Source organism: Mchenga conophoros, linkage group LG16 (genome assembly GCF_057382185.1).
Source record: "Mchenga conophoros isolate Kocher_MC1m ecotype Shallow Benthic linkage group LG16, M_conophoros_male_GT1.1, whole genome shotgun sequence".
NCBI lineage: Eukaryota > Metazoa > Chordata > Actinopteri > Cichliformes > Cichlidae > Mchenga > Mchenga conophoros.
Genome location: NC_140541.1, coordinates 22,365,585 through 22,384,858, shown reverse-complemented (window position 1 = coordinate 22,384,858; position 19,274 = coordinate 22,365,585). Strand labels below are relative to the sequence as shown.

General features: G+C 42.0%; 2 protein-coding genes across 3 annotated transcripts; both read left to right on the top strand.

Annotated features, from left to right (window-relative positions):
• Nucleotides 1–195: 195 nt before the first annotated feature.
• Nucleotides 196–9,234, top strand: LOC146556762 (NADH-ubiquinone oxidoreductase 75 kDa subunit, mitochondrial-like). The gene is made up of 19 exons (XM_085250595.1): nt 196–669; nt 1,253–1,332; nt 1,685–1,788; nt 3,164–3,271; nt 3,421–3,497; nt 3,641–3,722; nt 3,857–3,987; nt 4,073–4,258; nt 4,375–4,509; nt 4,605–4,719; nt 4,828–4,973; nt 5,052–5,180; nt 5,272–5,401; nt 5,488–5,648; nt 5,752–5,906; nt 6,905–7,080; nt 7,167–7,301; nt 7,453–7,525; nt 8,783–9,234. The coding sequence occupies exons 2-19, from the start codon at nt 1,254–1,256 to the stop codon at nt 8,872–8,874; spliced, it is 2,214 nt and encodes a 737-aa protein (XP_085106721.1). The 5' UTR covers nt 196–669; nt 1,253; the 3' UTR covers nt 8,875–9,234.
• A 140-nt stretch (nt 9,235–9,374) lies between these two features.
• Nucleotides 9,375–18,187, top strand: ino80da (INO80 complex subunit Da). Of its 2 annotated transcripts, none has more exons than XM_085250593.1 (10): nt 9,375–9,983; nt 11,548–11,794; nt 11,882–12,696; nt 12,813–12,915; nt 12,995–13,219; nt 13,411–13,520; nt 13,658–13,791; nt 13,917–14,140; nt 14,291–14,448; nt 14,545–18,187. In XM_085250593.1, exons 2-10 carry the CDS (start codon nt 11,577–11,579, stop codon nt 15,573–15,575), a joined length of 3,018 nt encoding a protein of 1,005 aa, XP_085106719.1. In that variant the 5' UTR covers nt 9,375–9,983; nt 11,548–11,576; the 3' UTR covers nt 15,576–18,187. The 2 variants fall into 2 exon arrangements, with proteins under 2 accessions (XP_085106719.1, XP_085106720.1); XM_085250594.1 differs by lacking the exon at nt 9,375–9,983 and adding an exon at nt 10,506–10,706.
• Nucleotides 18,188–19,274: the final 1,087 nt, after the last annotated feature.

Here is a 19,274-nt window from a genome sequence, read left to right as displayed (position 1 = left end):
TGATTTGATAAGAACTAAGAGAAGAATTTGATGTTTTATGTAGACTCAGACAAGATTTCCTGCAGTCCTACATAGTTTGCACGCCATCAACAAAGGTCCAGACATGCATTCACTATTCATTTCCCCGAGGGTCTGCTTACAAATTCAGCCATTCCTGTTTTTTCTTCTTTCTTTTTTTTTCCATTTAGGGTGAACCCTGATTTGTAAGTATTACATCACTGTCACCACCCTGACTGGAAGGATGCTGTTTTATATCTGTGGGAATATATGGACAGGAAGCTAACAATTCTTTCAATCTTTTCCAATCGATTTCACTTCAATTGCAGACGACCTTTGACCCCACAGATACTTTCTTTTCTCTACATAAATGTGCTTATCCAGGTGTATGTATAATACTGAGACTAGACTTTAGGGGTTGGTTAGGGAGGGAAAAAAGACTGTTATTGTCACTGAGCCACATCAGAGACAAACAGCTGTAGATAAGATGGATATCTGCTAAGGAGAGGTTTACATCACTTCGTACTGTTGTTGAATTTTTATACTATTATCTCAGACACTGTTTAGTGGCCCTGCTGTTTGGATTACAGGATTACTTAATCCGTGACGCAGCAGAATGGACGGTGCGCAATCTGCGGCGCAGGCGGTCTCCTGAGGACAGACATAGACAAGGTAAGTAACCGGTCACAACAAACAATTTTTAAAAAATGATTCATTAGCATTGAATACAGTGACATTATTAGCTTGCAGGGCTTTAGTTTGCGGTTGTTACGTTTACGTGTTTGTAGCGGACCGCGTGACGTCTGATTGAATGCAACAATCAGCTGCACATTAATTTAATTTAACGTCACAAAAATGTTAAAATAACGCCTCGCGCGGCATCACTGTCTAATAATACGAGGCTAAGTTTCACGAGCTAACACCGTTATTATTGTTAGCCTGGGAGACATTTAGCCAGCGCAACGTTAACTGTAATTAGTGCCGCATTTCGAAACATTTCCAACATTTTCTGGGCTTCCAGAATATTAAGCGTTGTAATTTAGTCTCTATTCGTGTTGTTTTCAAATGTGACGCACCAGCTAGCTAGCTTACTTCTGTTTTTGTTTTGGAAGCTGCATGAGTGCTAATTTAGCAGCGGTTTATAGGTCAGACATCCGCATTACACATCTAAAAGCGTTGCGGTAACCTGTGAAGCCTTTCAGTGGAGCTAACAGTACACCTTACACCTGATGTCGTGATTCTGCCTCTCCTCCAGCATGTTGCGTTTGCCTGTTGCGACCCGCAGTCTCTTTCCAGCAGCTATTAGCAAAGGAGGCACGGCTGTGACTCACAATGGTAACATTTTTTTTTTATTCTTTTATTTTTTATGAGGTTTAAGGACATCATTGTATTTGTATCGCTTCATAGTTAAACTATTTGTCAGTCATCTCAAAGAACTAAATGTTTTAATGCTTGCCACCCTTGTTACTTTCGCCATTAATGGATTATAGGCTGGATTATAGAGCTCCCAGGTACCACATTTGGTGCCGGGCTGTTGTTGGCAGTTTAACCAAAGACTGTCATAATGAATTTGTTGTAGCACGAAATGATACATATATTAAATGATGCAATGTGTATATTATGGGAATTGGGAATAATGTATTATATGGGAATATTGTGCAGTAAAATGTTCTGTGTGTGCCCGAAGTTCGCCCTGCATCCACTGCAACAGCAGCAGCAGGCAGTAACCTCCTGGAGGTGTTTGTGGATGGGAAGCCTGTTATGGTGGAGCCAGGAACAACTGTGTTGCAGGTAATGGCTAAACTTTAAGATATGCAATGCCGTGAAAACGTATTGCATATTTTTCACACTTACATGTTTCATATTGTCCAACAATTTTTAATAGACAAAGGTAACCTGAGTAAATAGAAAATGCAGTGTTTAATTGTCACTCACATTTATCAAGCTGTTAATTCATAAATTAACTGTAATTAACCACATGTTTTGGAAAACTGAGCTCAGTTTCTTTAGCCACACCCAGGCCTGATGACTGTAAGACTTGTTTAGTCAAAGAATCACTTAAATAGACAAAGTACAGCAGGCTTAAGGATCTCAAAATGCAACACATCATACTACATCTCAATAAACAGCTGAGAAACAAAATTAGGTTCTAGGTTCTAGGTTCTTTATTATTTGTCACATGCATAGTTATACAAGTATAACACACAGTGAAATGTAGCCTGACACGCTCCTCGACATGTGCAAAAATTGGGGGGGGGGGGGTGTAGAGGAAGAACATTTTATATATATATATATATATATATATATATATATACATATACACTGGGTGAATGTGCAGTAGTAGCAGCAAGCAGGTGAATTCTGTACATTAATATGAATAGATATATGACTAACAATTACTGACATCAATCAGTCTGGAAAGTGTTACAAAGCCTTTCCCTCATATTACGTTTGCCAAAAAAATATCTTGATGATCCCCAAGATCATGCATCCTATTACATCTGCTGTAAAAATAATAGCACTTTTTAAAAAAAAAGAACATCACACTGGCATTTAGACATGGTAGTGGTAGTGTCCTGGTTTGGGGCTGCTTTGCTGTTTCACAATCTGGACGACTTGCTGTCATTGATGGAAGCATGAATTCTGCTCTCTACCAGAACATCTTGAGGAGAATGTCCAGTCATCACATTGTACTCTGAGGTTCATGCACACTTGGGTTATACAACAGGACAAACCTTCAATCCACTGTTGTGTGGCTGAAAAACAGAACAAAATGAAGTTTTTGAAGTGGCCAAGTCAAAAGTCTTGCTTTAAATCTGATAGAAATGCTTTGGCATGGTTTCCCTCCAACGTGGCTGAATAAAAACAATTCCGCTAAGAAGAGTGGGCCAAAATTCCTCCACAGTGATGTGAGAGACTCATTGCTAGTTATTACAAATGCTTGCTGCGAAAGGTGACGTAACCGATAGAGAGCTTTTGCCCCTTGATAAATGAAATGATCAACTGGAGAATACATTTTCTTTTTACTCGGGTCATCTTTGTCTAATATTAAAATTTGAAACATACAAGTGTGACAAATATGCAAAAAAATCAGGAAAGTGGCAGATACTTTTTCACAGCACTGTACGAGTATTTAGTATAACCCTGCAGTTGTTTTCTGTCACAGGCATGTGAGAAGGCAGGCATGCAGATTCCCCGCTTCTGCTACCACGAGCGCTTGTCAGTTGCTGGAAACTGCCGCATGTGTCTTGTGGAGATAGAAAAAGTTCCTAAGGTACTTTTTTTTTATGATTCCTGTGTGCTACGTTTCAACTCTAGAAAGCCACAAATGTCTCTTTGTGTTTTGTTTCTCTGCCCAGTCTTGCAGAGATAAAAGTATGCCTACTTTAATTATCATGTCATCTTTTTTCATTTATTATCTAGCCGGTGGCAGCTTGTGCTATGCCTGTCATAAAAGGCTGGAACATTTTAACCAATTCTGACAAGACACGGAGGGCCAGGTACCTTCAACCTGTTAATTAAACGTCACTTATCTGTTTTGTAAAGTTTACGGTGAAATTTGGTCACTTTTATTTGTTGTTCTTTAACTTGGTTTGTTGGGATTCTCCCACATGAAAGTAATCTTTTATTAAAAATTTCACAGAGAGGGGGTGATGGAGTTCCTACTGGCTAACCACCCATTAGATTGTCCTATTTGTGATCAAGGAGGTGAATGTGACCTACAGGTAAATTATAGATGATCACCACCACTCTAGATCTGCTCATTATAGTCTTTATTATGTGTAAAACAGATATTATGGGGTTTTGAATTTAGAAATTATTGATTAATTACTAAAACTGAGTGAAATCTCGTGTAAAGGATCAGTCCATGCAGTTTGGCAGCGACAGAAGCCGCTTCACAGAGGGCAAAAGAGCCGTGGAAGATAAAAACATTGGCCCCCTCATCAAAACTATTATGACTCGCTGTATTCAGTGCACTCGTTGTGTGCGGTGAGTCATGCTTTAATATTTAAACAAGTCGAGTTGCCGTGTTCATGTGAAATATTAAAATGCATATATTCTTTTCCTCTTTTAGCTTTGCCAGTGAGATTGCAGGCGTGGAAGAGCTGGGCACCACTGGCAGAGGCAACGATCTGCAGATTGGGACTTACGTGGAAAAGATGTTCATGTCGGAATTATCTGGGAATATTATTGATATATGCCCAGTGGGAGCCCTGACCTCTAAACCGTATGCTTTCACTGCCCGCCCATGGGAGACCAGGTTTTTAGATTATGCTCTACATCTTGTGTAGCTATTTAGGGTTTCAACTAATTATTTTGAGACTTATGTATTCTCTCTTTTTTTGTTGTTGTTGGTTGTTTTTGGTTTTTTTGCAGGAAGACTGAATCGATTGACGTACTTGATGCTGTGGGTAGTAACATCGTGGTGAGCACTCGCGGCGGCGAGGTGATGAGGATTCTGCCTCGCCTTCATGAAGATATTAACGAGGAATGGATCTCAGACAAAACCAGGTTCATTTCACATCACCCAAACTTTGCATCATAGACATAGACTTGTGCTTGGTGTTTACATTATTGCTGAACTGCTTTTTGCTCGAACTTGGCAGGTTTGCTTATGATGGGCTTAAGAGACAGAGGCTTACTCAGCCAATGGTGAAAAATGAGTCTGGGCAGTTGGTTCCCACATCCTGGGAAGACGCGCTGACTCGAGTTGCTGGAGCAGTACGAAATTCTTAATTGAATTACAGTAACTAAGCTCATCAAAACATTGGATAGCAATTTAAAACACTGATTCAGAATACCTGAATACCAACCGTTTTTGTTTGACAGTTGCAAGGAGTTGAAGGAAAGGACATTGCTGCCATTGCTGGAGGTTTGGTCGATGCGGAGGCTCTCATTTCCCTGAAAGACTTGCTGAACCATTTGAATAGTGACAACCTGTGCACTGAGGAGACGTTCCCCATGGCTGGAGCAGGGTAAAAAGAATACCAGAAATGAAAATTGAAGCCATTGATGCACACACGTCCAACTCTTTTACTAACTGACTTTTCTAGATCTGACCTGCGTTCAAACTATCTTCTGAACACTGGAATTGCCGGGATTGAAGAAGCTGACCTGCTACTTTTAGTTGGAACTAACCCACGGTATGAGGCTCCATTGTTTAATGCACGGGTCAGAAAGGGGTAAGTAAATCATGGCTGTTTAACAATGGAAACTGTAAATCTGACAACATAAGTCTGTTCTTCTGTGTAAACATTGGTGTCTCTGCTATAGCTGGCTGCACAATGAGTTACATGTGGCTCTGGTGGGAAAGGAGGTGGACCTTAGTTACACATATGAGCATCTTGGTGAATCAGCCAAGATCCTTGAAGAAATTGCTTCAGGAACTCACCCATTTTTCCAGGTAACACTGACCTTTCTTTTCTTTGAATGTCATCAATCAACTTGAATGTCTCTCACTAATTTTGTGTGTTTTATTCTCTGTTGCAGGTCATGGCCAAAGCAAAGCATCCTGCTGTTGTAGTTGGCAGCGGTTGCCTGCAGAGAGAGGATGGGGCTGCGATAATGGCTGCTGTGTCAACCATTGCTCACAATGCTCGCGTCAGCAGTGGAGTGGAGGAAACCTGGAAGGTTCTCAATGTGCTTCACAGGTCAAATGCTTGTAAAAATTATTAGTAAAGTTTTTAATAACAATACCATGTTGAAAAGGAATTTTTACTGTAGTGAGTGTAACCTTTGTCCTCATCTTATCAGGATTGCCAGTCAAGTAGCTGCACTTGATCTGGGGTACAAGCCAGGAGTGGATGCTATCAGGAAGAACCCACCCAAAGTTCTGTTCCTACTTGGAGCTGATGCTGGCTCCATCACTCGCCAAGATCTCCCTAAGAATAGCTTGATAATTTATCAAGGTCAGCTTTTTGCAAAACCTTAAAATTCCGGGTCACTGTGGAGTCATGCAAACACTGGCACAGAAAAGCAAAAATTGAACCCATGACCTTTTCTCACTGTGTAGGTGTTTTTCTCACAACATAATCTGCCATGTTCCCACAGTTCAAAGGCATGCATATCAGGTTACTCTGTGATTTAAAGTTTGCCCTTGCTGTCAATGTAAGCGTAAATGGTTGTGGGTTTTTCTGTGTTAGTCTTGTGATAGACTGGCAAACTCTCCAGGGTGCACCTTGCCTCTCGCACCATGGCAGCTGGGATAAGCGCCAGCCCCACCACAACTCTGGATTGGATAAGGGTTAAGAAAATAGGTGGATGTATGAATAAAGAAAAAGTTTTTCTTTATTTACAGGTGTGACAGAAAACTAAATTATTTAAAGACATTTAAATGGCTTAAGTGCCCAAATGGTATCTCTACAACATCCTTCACTCTTTATCTACCCCTCATATTTTTCATATGTTGCTAGAAAAATGGGAATTGGGTGCAAAAATGCATGGATATGCAGTATTTAAGGGAAACAATATGACCAACTTTATTCTTCCACACAGCCTGAACTCTCTTAGGCAAGCTTTCTTGTAATTTCTTCAGGTATAGTTCAGGAATCGTTCTCCAGGCTTCTTGAAGGATAATTCAAACCTCTTTTTTTGGCTGTCGGCTGTAATTTGACATACCTTTGCCTCTTCTTCCAGTTTCCCTTCCTTAAAAATGACAGTCAGCCTTCCACAGAGACCATTTCTGGTGAGGCTTGAATCAGAAGGCCTGGAGAACTGTTGCTCAATTCCACGTTAAAAATGACAAGAAAGTCTGTTTAACTAGAAGCAGTTCAAGACTTGCACAATCAAATGAGGGCACGTTTGGAAAAATAGTGGTAACCATTCCCTTAGGGACTTGAAGAATACATGTTGAGGAACAATAAGTTTGTTTTTACTTAATTCCAGTTTTCTGTTTCGTAATGCCCAGGTCACCATGGCGATGTCAGTGCACCAATGGCTGATATCATCCTTCCCGGAGCTGCATACACTGAGAAATGTGGCACGTATGTGAACACTGAAGGTCGTGCCCAGCAGACCAAGGTGGCAGTGACTCCTCCAGGCGCAGCCAGAGAGGACTGGAAGATCATCAGAGTCTTATCTGAGGTGAACCAGAGCACAGCATAAACATGCGAGGCTCAGGGAAATAAAATGTGACTAAATGCTCTGTGTTGTTTTCATACGCTTTTAAGCTTGCTGGAGTGACTCTGCCGTATGACACTCTGGATGAAGTGCGTGATAGGCTGGCAGAGGTTTCCCCAAATCTCGTGCGATATGATGACGTAGAGGAGGCCAACTATTTTAAGCAGGCTAATGAGCTATCTAAGGTCAGCTGTTATCTTCTTCTAGCATTTCTATTTTTAGGTGATCATAGAGGGGGAGGAAATGTAAAGCTGGATTTAAATGTTGGTTTGTACAGTTAATTTATCTCTGTTTATGTCACACTGTTCTGCATGATATCTGGCTTATCTATTGCAGGCAGTGAACCAGACTCTCCTTACTGAACCTTTAGTTCCTCCACAGCTTACTGTGAAGGACTTTTATATGACAGGTGGGTCACGAGTAATCCAGTTGAGCAGTGCATGTCTTTTTTTCTTTTCTTTTTTTTCCTCTGGCTAATGCAGGTCTAATCTTGTTTTCATTCCAAAGTGCTCTAAGTGTATCAAGTACATCAGTTAATTAGAACAATGTTTGTTTTCTTTTCATAGAGAGAAAATAATGTAGTAATACTAATGCCTGTCTTTCAAAGCATAAGGAGGGACACTTAGGCACTGTGTTCCTGCTGAAGTGATCAGTGAAGTTACAAGAATTTGATAAATACAAATAGATATTAGATAAAGCCAAACATTTCCTCATAACAGTGTTATTAATCCCAGATAAATGGAAAATATAAAGTTGAGCGAAAAGCTACTGTATTTGTTGCTGTGCTAATATAGAGAGGATTTTAATCTGCAGTTAAAGATGGCAAAACTACTGAATGTATAGCCTAGGAAATGTAAACAGATTAAAAAAAAAATTATGGTTGTGTTTTCATGTAACATACATTCAAAATCAATGATGTATATTGAATATAGTGATTTGGTTTTATTAAGTTATTCATGTTGATACAGGAATATCCTTGAAATGTCCCTTTTTTTATAGTTTTGAATTAGTGACATTATCCTAGATTGAAATAAATACTCATTTTATTATTATCATTATTATTATTATTACGTATATGGTTAGAGGAAACGGAACCCTGCTGACAATTTTGATTTTTTTCAGAGCATTGCAATCGGGCTGTTGTTAATTTGCAAAAGGCATAAGGAGGAATTAAAATCAGCAATTTACATTACTTTTCATTGCAGATAGAACATCTAAAGTAAATAAATAAATAACAATAGCCAATTTAACCAAATAAATAAATCAGTAGTAATGAGGAGCTGCTAGTAACTCTGTGTGTGTGTGCGCAGTGATTTTATTGTTTGAAAAAAATTATAAATGTACTTTCTGTAATGTATAGTTACCATTACAAGCTGTCTGCTTATAGCCAAGTTTATACAAAAATAATCTGCTGTGATTACAAATTTGTAATTTACAGCAGGTTTTAATTTTAGATTCTAATTTGACACTTTTGTTTAAATATTTTTGATATTTTAGCATTAAAATTGTAAGTTATAATTCACTACATTATGTAGTAATGGTCTTTTTACCATTATACATGGTCTAATCTCAATGGTCTCTGTGTGTGTGTGTGTGTGTGTGTGATAGATATAAATTTTGGCCGGTAATTTGAGGGTACATTTAAGAATTCAATCTTTACCCACAGATCCAATAAGCAGAGCCTCCCAAACCATGGCGAAGTGTGTGAAAGCCGTCACAGAGGGGGCACAAGCTGTGGATGAACCAGCCATATGCTAAAGCACAAATGGATAGCCATCCAGTTCCTAGACGATACGCACAACTCCTTTATTTGCACTTTCCTAGAAATGTATTTGCACTTGTTTTGACTTGGATATTCTACTATAGAGTAAGTTTCATAATGTGAGCAAACATACCTGCAGAAATGTGTCTTAAGTGATGTAGGCTGAGTGAAAATGTCATCTTAGATCTGCCAAGTATTCAAAGATGCACACCTCACAGTTTGTTTTTTTCCCCTTCATCAGTGCTCACATTTTTGTAGGTGTGACCAAAGATTAAAAAATCTTTGTTTGTCTTTCTGTAAAACTGACAATATATTTTCCTAGACATATTTAAAATAAATAGTATTTAAAAAGTGTAGCTCTTTGTAAATGTGATATATATTAATAAACCAATCACCTTTAGCAAGTCTAACCCTCCATTCAAGATTGTGCCATTTTGTTTAAAAGAAAAAAAAAATGTGTTGATGCAGTAAATTCCACTTTTCCTGTGTGAAATGACTTCCACCTGAACTTTTCTATTCACCGGCTGTGGTATTTTTATTGGCACGTGGTCCATCATTACTGAACAAGCCGGCAACACTGTGGCAGCAGAGCTGATAACTCATTCATATGGAGGATGATAGTCGTGGTCCAGGTGGATTTCACTAACAATTTGCTGGACACCCCTGATTTAGTCTGCTTCCACGCAGTGGTTTTAAAAGGGGGGCAAGTACACGGCACTGCCCTTCACACAAAGTGTTTCATAAAGAAATTAACGTGATAGTTGTGCACTGAAGGAGCTTTTAATAAAGTTGAATTTCCAATATGGTAGGAGAGGTTGTTGTTGTTGAGCGGACTGTTGTCATGTCCCCGCAGTGCCTGTAGTGGTGCTGTGAGGAGTCCGCTGTGGATCCAACAAAAATCCACAGCAGCCTACCTACTGCTTGTAATTTGCTCTGGATAGCCTGTATTTATATGCGTCCTTATTTCAAGATCAACCGAGCTCGGTGAAGATCGCCGTTACTAACCGATCTCCAATATCGATGCGCAAATAGCCTAGCTGATTCTAATAGACATTTCGGCCGTCTATCTGGAGCGAATACCATACAGAGCCCATACCAATTCAAGGTAAGCGAAATCGTATACAGCCCCGGCCTCGATTTCTAAGTGTACCGTTCTGCGCGGGCTTCAGTCGGCCAGTGGTTTTAATAGAGGCCGCTGTCCGATCGAAGCTAAAAGGCCTCTTATTCGTGACATATTTCATGTAAAAGCTTGTGATGTACCGAAATGAGTTGGTGCCTAAAGCAGATGTGGAAATTAAGGAGATGTTTACATTTTTAAGCGATGTGGCCTGCTAATTTCACATTATGTAAGGGTGATTGTTATAATTCATATCGATTGTTATGGAGGCCTTCGGGGACAGGCCATACGCCTCGTATGTATACCCTTTGTTTGAAAGTATTTGACCATAAATGTTTCATGTTTATAAAATGTAAAATCTCATTACTAGGTGAGATTATTTATTAATAGTGTATTATATTTTTAACCTTTTTCTAAATAAATTAAACTGCAAATAAACCTTTATAGTATTGCTATTTGCTTATGTTTCCGTTTCCTGGTTAGCTACCGCCTACTAATTTGTGTTTTTAGCTTTGTAAGCTAACAAGCGAATATGCCTTTCCGTATTTGGCCGTCTTGATACTATATATTTTGGATTCAAGATGGATAAAGTTATATTTTTTTTAATTAGGCCTGAGGTAGTTGTTGTACTTGGATATATTTACTCTGTCGTAGTATAAAGTTTCACAGCTGTCTATCGGCTCCAAGCTAATGTAGCAAGCTAGCTCCCCGGTAACTAACATTACTTTCTGTTTGCTCCCTGCCCGGTTCTCCTATACTAAAGTTGTTAATGTAACTTATGCTGACGTAAAGGACAGGTTTACAACATGTTAACGTGTGTTCAGTGAACACTTTAGCTGTAAGAGCTGTGCCACTATCAACACCAACTTAAAAACCCCTACAAAGTTTAAAGTAGTAGCTGAGCCATACGATAATTAAGCATGTCAAGGTATATGCTACGCGGTGTGTTTGTTATGAAGAGTTCAGTACACTGTTTTAAAAAGAGCAGTCTATTTTTTGTTGTCGAGTCAAAAAATAAAGTATTTTTATAGTGAGTATATTTTTTAGCCTGACCGTGCTAATGCACAGTCAGGTAAATGCTTTGGAGCTTTTGACATTGTCGGACAAACCCACTGTTTTACTTCCATTGTATTATCTCGTAATAAATGAACAGTGGAGTAAAATCAAGTACTTTGTGCCACCTGTTTCTCAATGAGAGAGCTTGAAGCCGAAAATTAAAGGGCCTAACAGGAATGTCCGGATGGAAATGGCTAACACTGTAATTTTCTCAACTATTTAAATTTGAGTTTATTAATCACAGCACACACTCATAGTAGTTTCATGATGAAGCAGATTATTTTTATTTGTTTCAATGTAACACTTAATAATTACTGCTAAAACAATGCAGCTTTTTTGTGATTGATTACCTAATATTAGGAAAGTATTACCTGTTGTGGAAGATGTTGCTTTTGCTCTGCCTCTTAATCCGGCATGTGAATGCATAGTTACCTCCTCACTGTGCTTGTGATGTAATTACTGGTTTGTTTTTTTTTCCTTTCCTTTATCCCATCAGCTGATGTTGTCAAGGACAAGAGTCACGTGATGTATGAAGGCAAACACATACACTTCTCAGAGATAGACAATAAGCCGTTGTGCTCGTACAGCCCAAAGCTCTGCAAACAGCGCAGACTCAATGGCTATGCTTTTTGTATCCGGCACGTTCTGGAGGATAAGACTGCTCCCTTCAAGCAATGCGAGTATGTGGCCAAGTACAACAGCCAGCGGTGTACCAACCCCATCCCCAAGTCTGAGGACCGCCGGTATGTATGATTGATTCTGCTTTGATTTACAGAGCCAATCAGTCATGGGTTTGCAGGGTGTACTGAGGATATGTTCCTGTTTTGCAGATACTGTAACAGCCACCTGCAGGTTCTCGGCTTTATCCCCAAAAAGGAGCGGAAAAAGAAACACGATGCTTTAGAGGAAATGCGCTCACGGGCTGCTCACCTGGAGTCAGTGGCTCTCAATATTACCGTGCCCTCTCTAGCTCTGAAAGCCCCAAATGGTCTAGATGAACTACCACCATCTCCCCCCTTAACACGCCTGTTACCCCTCCCTGACGGGGAAGGCCTGGACCCTTTTGCCTTTTATGAGGATGACACAGATGGCGAGGAGGTGGGCACTCCTCGGAAGAGTAACGCCATCAAGAAGAAAATACAGAGTCGCCTGGTGCTTAACCAGAAACTCTGCCATGACACAGACCTCTTCCAAACACCACCTGAGCACTTTAGTCCTTCCCCTGTCCCCCGCATCTACCCTTCCTCACCACTCAACAGTCATCTTCCACGGCAACAGCCAGGTCTTCTCCAGAAGCTCCAGCACTCCAACACGACTTCCTTCATCATCCCAGGACAGCAGCAGGGTTTATTATGCAATCCACCACCACCTCAGACGGTCAACTTTCTGCCTCCGGGGCTGCCTGTCAATGCAGCACCCAGTCCAGTGCAACATTCTGGGCCATCGCTCAGCAGGAAAATGCCTTTGACTGCTACTCACTTGCCTGCCACTTGCAAGGACAGTGGCAGCAACAATCAGCGGCATGTGGTCGTCATGCGTCCCACTGCCTTCTCACCTTCTGCCAGCCGCCTTGCCAGGTTGCAACATTTGGTGCAGCTCTGTGCCAAGAGACAACAGGAGCATGGAGACCTCTTTCCTCATCTAGGTAATCAAACTTTTTATAGTTTATGAATTCATGTGGATTCTTATAATGACTGTGAAAGATTGTTTAAAGGTAGATATAAGTAGATAGATGAGCTGCCCTAACACGGTCTCTTCCAGGATTGGACTGGTCGGAGGACAGTGCAGATGATGATGATGAAGTAGAAGAAGACATGGCAGAGCGTTTTTCTCCTTTTCAGAGCTCATGGAGGCCGCAGAATGGGTTGGTATCTTAATCCTCAACCCCTGTTGTATAGCGTGTAACTTCTCATAATGATGATTGTCATTCGTTCCCCTTGTAGGCTGGAAGAGGATGACGGCTCCTCTCGGAGGACGCGACTGTTTAGGCTTTGCTCGTACCTCCAGGAGAAGTACAAGCACATGTGCAGACAGGAGAGGGTGCGTATCCGGCAGAAGAGATACCGCTATGCCTTCCGCAAAGCCTTGCTGCACGCTGCCAGTAAAAACCCCAGATGTGCAGGCCAGCTGATTCAGGAGTTGAGTGGTGCCTCTTGCAGCTCATCGAGGTATTCTCACAGCCATTGCTTTTGTTTAAGTCAAGCTATGTTTGACAGTATGGCTAGTAGGCCTTACCTCGGTTAAACCACTCATGAACCTTATTTATTTCAACTTTAAGAATGTAACTTTCAATGAACCCGACATAAAAAATGTTGGTTTGTCAGTGTTTGCTTATTCCTGGATGTGTTTGTGTCTGCAGTGTGGCTCCACCAACGCAGCAGAGCACAGACACGGGGACCTGCACTGGCAGCACAAAGGGCCAGCCCTGCCACAACAGAGCTCTGCCCTTCACTCGACACTGCTTTCAGCGTATCCTTTGCCCCGCCGCTCTTATGCACAGCTGGTTTGCACCTGTGCTGGAGTATGTTGTTCACATGGTCTCTGTTGAGTGCATTGCGGGTTTTTTTTTTTTTTTTTTTTTTTTTTTCCTTAACTGTTCTCTGTAGACATTCTGTTGAATCGTTCCCAGCAGCTCTTTGCAAGTTGCACAGCCAAATTTGCAGATGGTCAGCAGTGCTCCATCCCCGTGTTTGATATCACGCACCAGACACCCCTCTGCGAAGAGCATGCCAAAAAGATGGTGAGTTCAGTGTTTAAGGGTAAACACTGTTGGAATTGTGGGATCAATCAAAAACTTCCATTGCCGCAAAGATTGGGGGGGGTCTCAATCTGATTTGCTTTATCTGTTCTTTTCCTTCTGCACAGGATAACTTCCTGCGTGGGGACGGAAACCGACGGGTGCAGCACCAGCAGCAGCAACAGCGAAAGCCACGTAAAAAGACCAAACCACCGGCGCTCACCAAAAAGCATAAGAAGAAGAGGAGGAGAGGCCCGCGGAGGCCTCAAAAACCTATCCCTCCAGCGTTGCCGCAGGGGAACCTGGGAATGCCTTTAACGAGCCTAGCAATGCCCTCACAGGCCAGCATCAGGTGTGCCACAGCTGCGTCTCTCTGCTGCTGTTAGAAATTCAATGGTGTAGGATATTCAGAGTGAAAGACAAGCTCACATGTCACACATGTCTGGACAGCCTCTTCACTACAATAGCATGTTGAATTCTTTTCCTCTAACCTTTGTTGCAGGAGCCCTTCGACTCCAGATCTAAGTACAGATGAGCTTCCTGATGATATCACCAATGACATAGCAGACATTCCAAATGACCTTGAGCTAAACCAGGAAGATTTCTCAGACGTGTTACCCAGACTACCTGATGACCTGCAGGACTTTGACTTGTTTGAAGGTTGTCTTGCAGCTCATTTTTGTGTACAGCTGTTTATTTCATGTGTGTGATTCCTCATAGTCTGTGATTTTTATAACATTGCAAATGTTTGTGCAGGTAAAAACGGAGAGCTACTGCCCACCACAGAGGAGGCTGAAGAGTTGGTACGTGCACTGCAGGCTATGGGGTCCTACACAGACTCATTGGTGTGCCTAACCTCCATGGGAGACCTGGCCCCTACAGAAGGAGTGGACCACAGAGCCATGACCGTATTTCCTGGTCCAGTCCAACCAGGGGGCATGGGAGACCTGCTGAACAGCCGCATCCCTCCCGAGAACTTCACCAGCCTTGAGCTGGAGGACAATCTACTGCAGTCTACTGGAGATCACTTTCCCCCCTCACCTCCAACTCAGCCCGTTAACCAGAGCCAAGCGCCGTGCTCCAATCTGACCTCATCCTCTTCTACAGTGGCCCCCTCCACCACATCCCTGCTCACTCAGACCTCCTTAACAGAGCGGACGTTTTCTAGGACGCACACATCCCATGTTCTCGCCAAGTCGGACGCACCCACATCATCACCCCAAGGCAGCCACTACAGCAGCGAGCATGTGCCATCCCCATACAGTGACCACATATCTTCTCCCCACACCAGCTCTTTCCAGACAGACACCCCTCTTCTCCTGGAAGTCCCTCTGAGCGGGGTTCCAGGACCGCCCCGGTCCACTTGGAACAACCTCGCTCTCCCCCTCACGGACCCCACACAGTTTGGCAGTCTCATCAGATCAGAAAGTCATCTCATATCCACCTCCCTGTCCACTCCACCCGCCACCACCCACTCTGTGACGCTGCAGCCCATGGCTGCTCTCTCGGCGATGCCCCAGAGCGGCTTGACTGGCCTAACGACTCCTCCCGCCCCCTCGTCCTCGCTCCCATCTTCGTCACGCGATCTTTTGACCTCCGCACAGCCCAAGCAACAGCTCCCTCAGTTCAGCGCGGCCTTTGGCCATCAGTTGGCCTCCCACAGTGGCATCCCAAAAGACGTGCAGCCCAGCCACAGCTCCACGGCGCCCCCTGCTGGCTTCTCTATAGTTAGTGCCACCGCTGCAAGTGCCAACAGCGCCACGCCACCCTTCACGCAAAGTAAATGAGAGCAGGCGGCACGCAGCTACTGCACGACGGTCTGTGGAATCACAGTCACTTAAAATCCAGTTGACTGAGTCGTTAACCACCCCGTTCATCTGCTACATGTGTGCAATGTGGTAATAGTGCACTATTGATAATGAATTTGCACAGCTTCAGATTTTACTCTATTTTTGTTCGTTCCGTCTGTAGCCGGACGGTGTCTGAGATTTTAAGTCAGTGTGAGTCCACGTGTTCGATGCCTTGTGGTTTCGTCAGCAGGGTGGGATGGTGGGGTGGGGGGTTACAGTCAGATTTTGTGATGAAATAAACGGGTGAAAATTGGCAGAAGGACCTAAGCAGAGATTATCTGTGTCACAGTGCTCAGAATTCCTAGAAGCCTCAGTCAGTGGTCAGTTTAGTTTGCTTTGCCAGTTCAAGTCCTGTCTTAAAACGATCAGCTGCACCCTGCCTTGCTCAAACGGCCATTGCATTTTTTTTTCTTCTTTTTTGTTACCCACCTGTTTCATACACTGCTTCTGTCACCCTCTGAAGAACAAGAGATTTTTGTGATCCATTATGTTTCAAGCTATTTAACTGTCATCATGATATAGAATCTTACGGAGTCAATTTCACAGTCATATGAATTTACCAAAATACTTTTAAACAGCTGTTTTTATATTGTGTATAGTGTATATGTGCTCATTTATTGGTTTGCTCAGACGTCAAAAATCTCTGACCTCACCATTGGTTGTGGGACTCTTGAGTGGCCTAGTAGACACTTGAAGTTGAATAAATCTAGTATCTTAAAGCAATAAATACATGAACATAACTCTGGCATCGTGAGGTATTTCGCTGGTTTCATTACATGTAGCTTCACTCGATGAATCCAGGCTGGATCAGGAAGATATTTTGGCCTCTTTAACAGTTTCCCCGCAGAGCCTTTAGAGGCGAGCGATCAGGTCAGGCCAACTTCTCTCTGAGTGGATTTTTTTTAAGGCTGATTAAATTAGCTTCAGTGTTACAGCGACGATGGTAATGGCACAATCCAGGGACTTTTAAGTGTCTACTCTCAAAGGTGCTCTCTGGTCCACACGTACAATGGTATTTAGTGGCTTGCATGTCTCATATAACAAAAGTTCAGTTTCAGGGCTCGCACTAATACGACAGGCCAGGCTACCCGGAGGAGGCTTACGCAGTGAATTGGTGTTGGACATTTTTACCCATCAGCTAGATGTAACACAATTGGTGTATTTTGCACGTCTGAAGTAAAGCACTGTCTCTTTTACTCAGTTATAAAGCATTTTTTAAAGACCTATGATGAAAAGCTGGTGTCTGAAAAACAAAAAAAATAGCAAAAAAAAAAAGTGCTCTTCCACGCAAGAGCCTCCACCCCCACCCCGACAGCAGTACAACCACGGCTTTTGATAAGTAATATATTAGACATTTGAGAGATTATCAGACATTGTTGAGTATTAGGTATATAGAATAGCAGTCTCTATCTTGGGGTTTGTTGGTGAATTATTGAGTAGCAATGGATTGAAATTGTTCTTTGCAATGTGTTCAGTGGAACCTGTGTCTGTGTAGAATGAGTCTTGCTTTTAATGGCTATCAAAATGATTGTTAAGTCTTTGTTGGAGGGATCAATGTTTGTTTGTATGCTGTCTTTCTTTTTTTTTTTTTTTTTTCAATTCTGATGGAGAATATGTTTTATTTTTGATAGCTATTAAACTTCCAGGAAGAAGTCTTGAGATTGCATGGGGCTGCAACCCTTTGTGTGAGAGCGTAATAGTAGTAATAATAATAATAATATCATGATTAGACGATGATCACTGGCTTCTTGGTGGTAAGAAACATTGGATTTATATGCATCAGATGGTGGAGAAGAACAGATCGGCGTACTTTTTCAACCTAGATTTGCACAGGAGTGGATGAGACCGGTGGTGTTTCATATGTCCCATGTCTGTCTTGCCTTTTTTTTTTTTTTTTGCCCTGCTTGGATGCTCATTACACAAACAGCCGCCACCATTAGCCGCTCTGAGCCTGTGCCGGACCATCGTTTCCAGCTGTGAGAAGGCCCAGTTCTGCCTCGCCCCTTCCAAAGAGAGAACACAGTCTCAAAGTGTAAACCTGTAGCTCCACCGGGGATGGCTGGGCTTCTCAGAGACCACGGTAACGCAAACAGCGCCCCCTAGAAGTCAATAGGAAGAATCAGGTTTGGGTGAAAGTGTGTTTGAAAATAAGCGAGCCAATACTGCTGTATCCTGCATAGCATGAGATTAGTCGCTGCACCGGTTCACTCTCCCCGACAACCACGTAGAACAAAATTTACAGGGCTCGTAGGCACATGTAACTGCTTGAATTCAGAGATGGCTGACAAATTCCTATACTCATTGAATGTACTGTATTACTGTTTTTAAAGATAGGATGAGCTAATCTAGTCACCTTTTGTTATTGGTCCTTGTTTAATTTGTCTAAGGTATTTTTTGTATACAAAGGTTTACATTTTTATGTATATTTTTCTTGTGTACAAATTATGTAATATGTGTACAAACACTGTATGTAATATCTGTATATAGTGTGAGAAATTTGATCTTTTGTTTTTGGATGTATAAATAAAACTTGCTGTGAGGTATTTGAGGCCATGGTTTAACGTGGTTTTTCAAAGGTCACCTAAAAAAAAAATGCGAGGTGAGATGTGCTCGTGTGCACCCTGCCACAGTTTGACAGCTCCTTTTATACGCATGCAAATCATTGTAGAGTCTGAGGGGATATGCCTTATGTTTAATGATATATTTTCTGTTCTGTTTAAAATATCATGGCTAATTTAGCAGTGATAAATTCAGTTTTATCGCTCTCTCTGTAACCTTGGATTTTGCACCTTTGATTCTGGCTGCTGTTAATTCCCAGCTCCAGGTTATGAACTCTGGAGCGCAGCCCCTTCAGTATCCAATCCAGACTACACTGGTAGGACTCTCTCCCTCTTTATTTAAACACGGCTTTTCAGATTTTTAGTTTCACCAGCTAAAAATCAAAAGAAAAACTTTTACCGTGTCCATGCTGTCTGTCTGCACTGGTATGTGCAGTAGCACCTAGCATATTGTCAGCACTCTTTGCCAGGTGGAGTCAGCTGGGGTACCTGATCAATATCACATGATATCATCAGCAGAGGTTTTATTTAGCAGTTATGGCACTGAAGCTTTAAACTAAAGGGCAAAAGGGCTTAAAGAAAAACTGGAGCCAACTCTAAATAAAAAAATAAAAAAATGTTGTATCCACCAGCGTGACAGTGGTGTGGCACTAGCTGTGACTTGGGGTCTTCCAACTAGTCAATATTTGAATATGTTTGAGAATTTAAGGACGCTTGGGTCTTTTGTGTGCAAAGAAAATTGAAGCTAAAAACTGTGGATTGTAATCTGCTAATCACAAGCAGCACTAAACCTAAGCCTCCCAAAGCCACTGATGTCAGCAGTTACAAATTTGAGCTCAGCAATTTAGTGCCGCCCTGCTCATACCAGCTTGTTGGCACCAGCTTTCTTTTTGTTTGTTTGTTTAGTAGAAATGTGTGTAAGTACTTCTAAACTGGTCACTGGAAAGTGGCAAAATTGGAGTGGTTGTTTCCAAGTTCAGCCATCTGCCTTGGCCAGGACTTGCTGTATGTTTTCCCAATTTGTCCCTCTGTGTTTGTCTTGCAGGTTCCTGGTATGTGGTGTTAATCAGCGCAGCTG

What these genes read in the sequence shown, in the direction of transcription:
- ino80da (XM_085250593.1), top strand. Translation starts at nt 11,577, where the DNA reads ATGTATGAAGGCAAACACATACACTTCTCAGAGATAGACAATAAGCCG. An exon ending in AGACCTCTTTCCTCATCTAG is followed by an intron (nt 12,697 to 12,812) that starts GTAATCAAACTT and finishes GGTCTCTTCCAG; the next exon opens with GATTGGACTGGTCGGAGGAC. An exon ending in GGACTTTGACTTGTTTGAAG is followed by an intron (nt 14,449 to 14,544) that starts GTTGTCTTGCAG and finishes ATGTTTGTGCAG; the next exon opens with GTAAAAACGGAGAGCTACTG.
- LOC146556762 (XM_085250595.1), top strand. Translation starts at nt 1,254, where the DNA reads ATGTTGCGTTTGCCTGTTGCGACCCGCAGTCTCTTTCCAGCAGCTATT. An exon ending in CAGTGCACTCGTTGTGTGCG is followed by an intron (nt 3,988 to 4,072) that starts GTGAGTCATGCT and finishes TTCCTCTTTTAG; the next exon opens with CTTTGCCAGTGAGATTGCAG. An exon ending in GAACTCACCCATTTTTCCAG is followed by an intron (nt 5,402 to 5,487) that starts GTAACACTGACC and finishes TCTCTGTTGCAG; the next exon opens with GTCATGGCCAAAGCAAAGCA.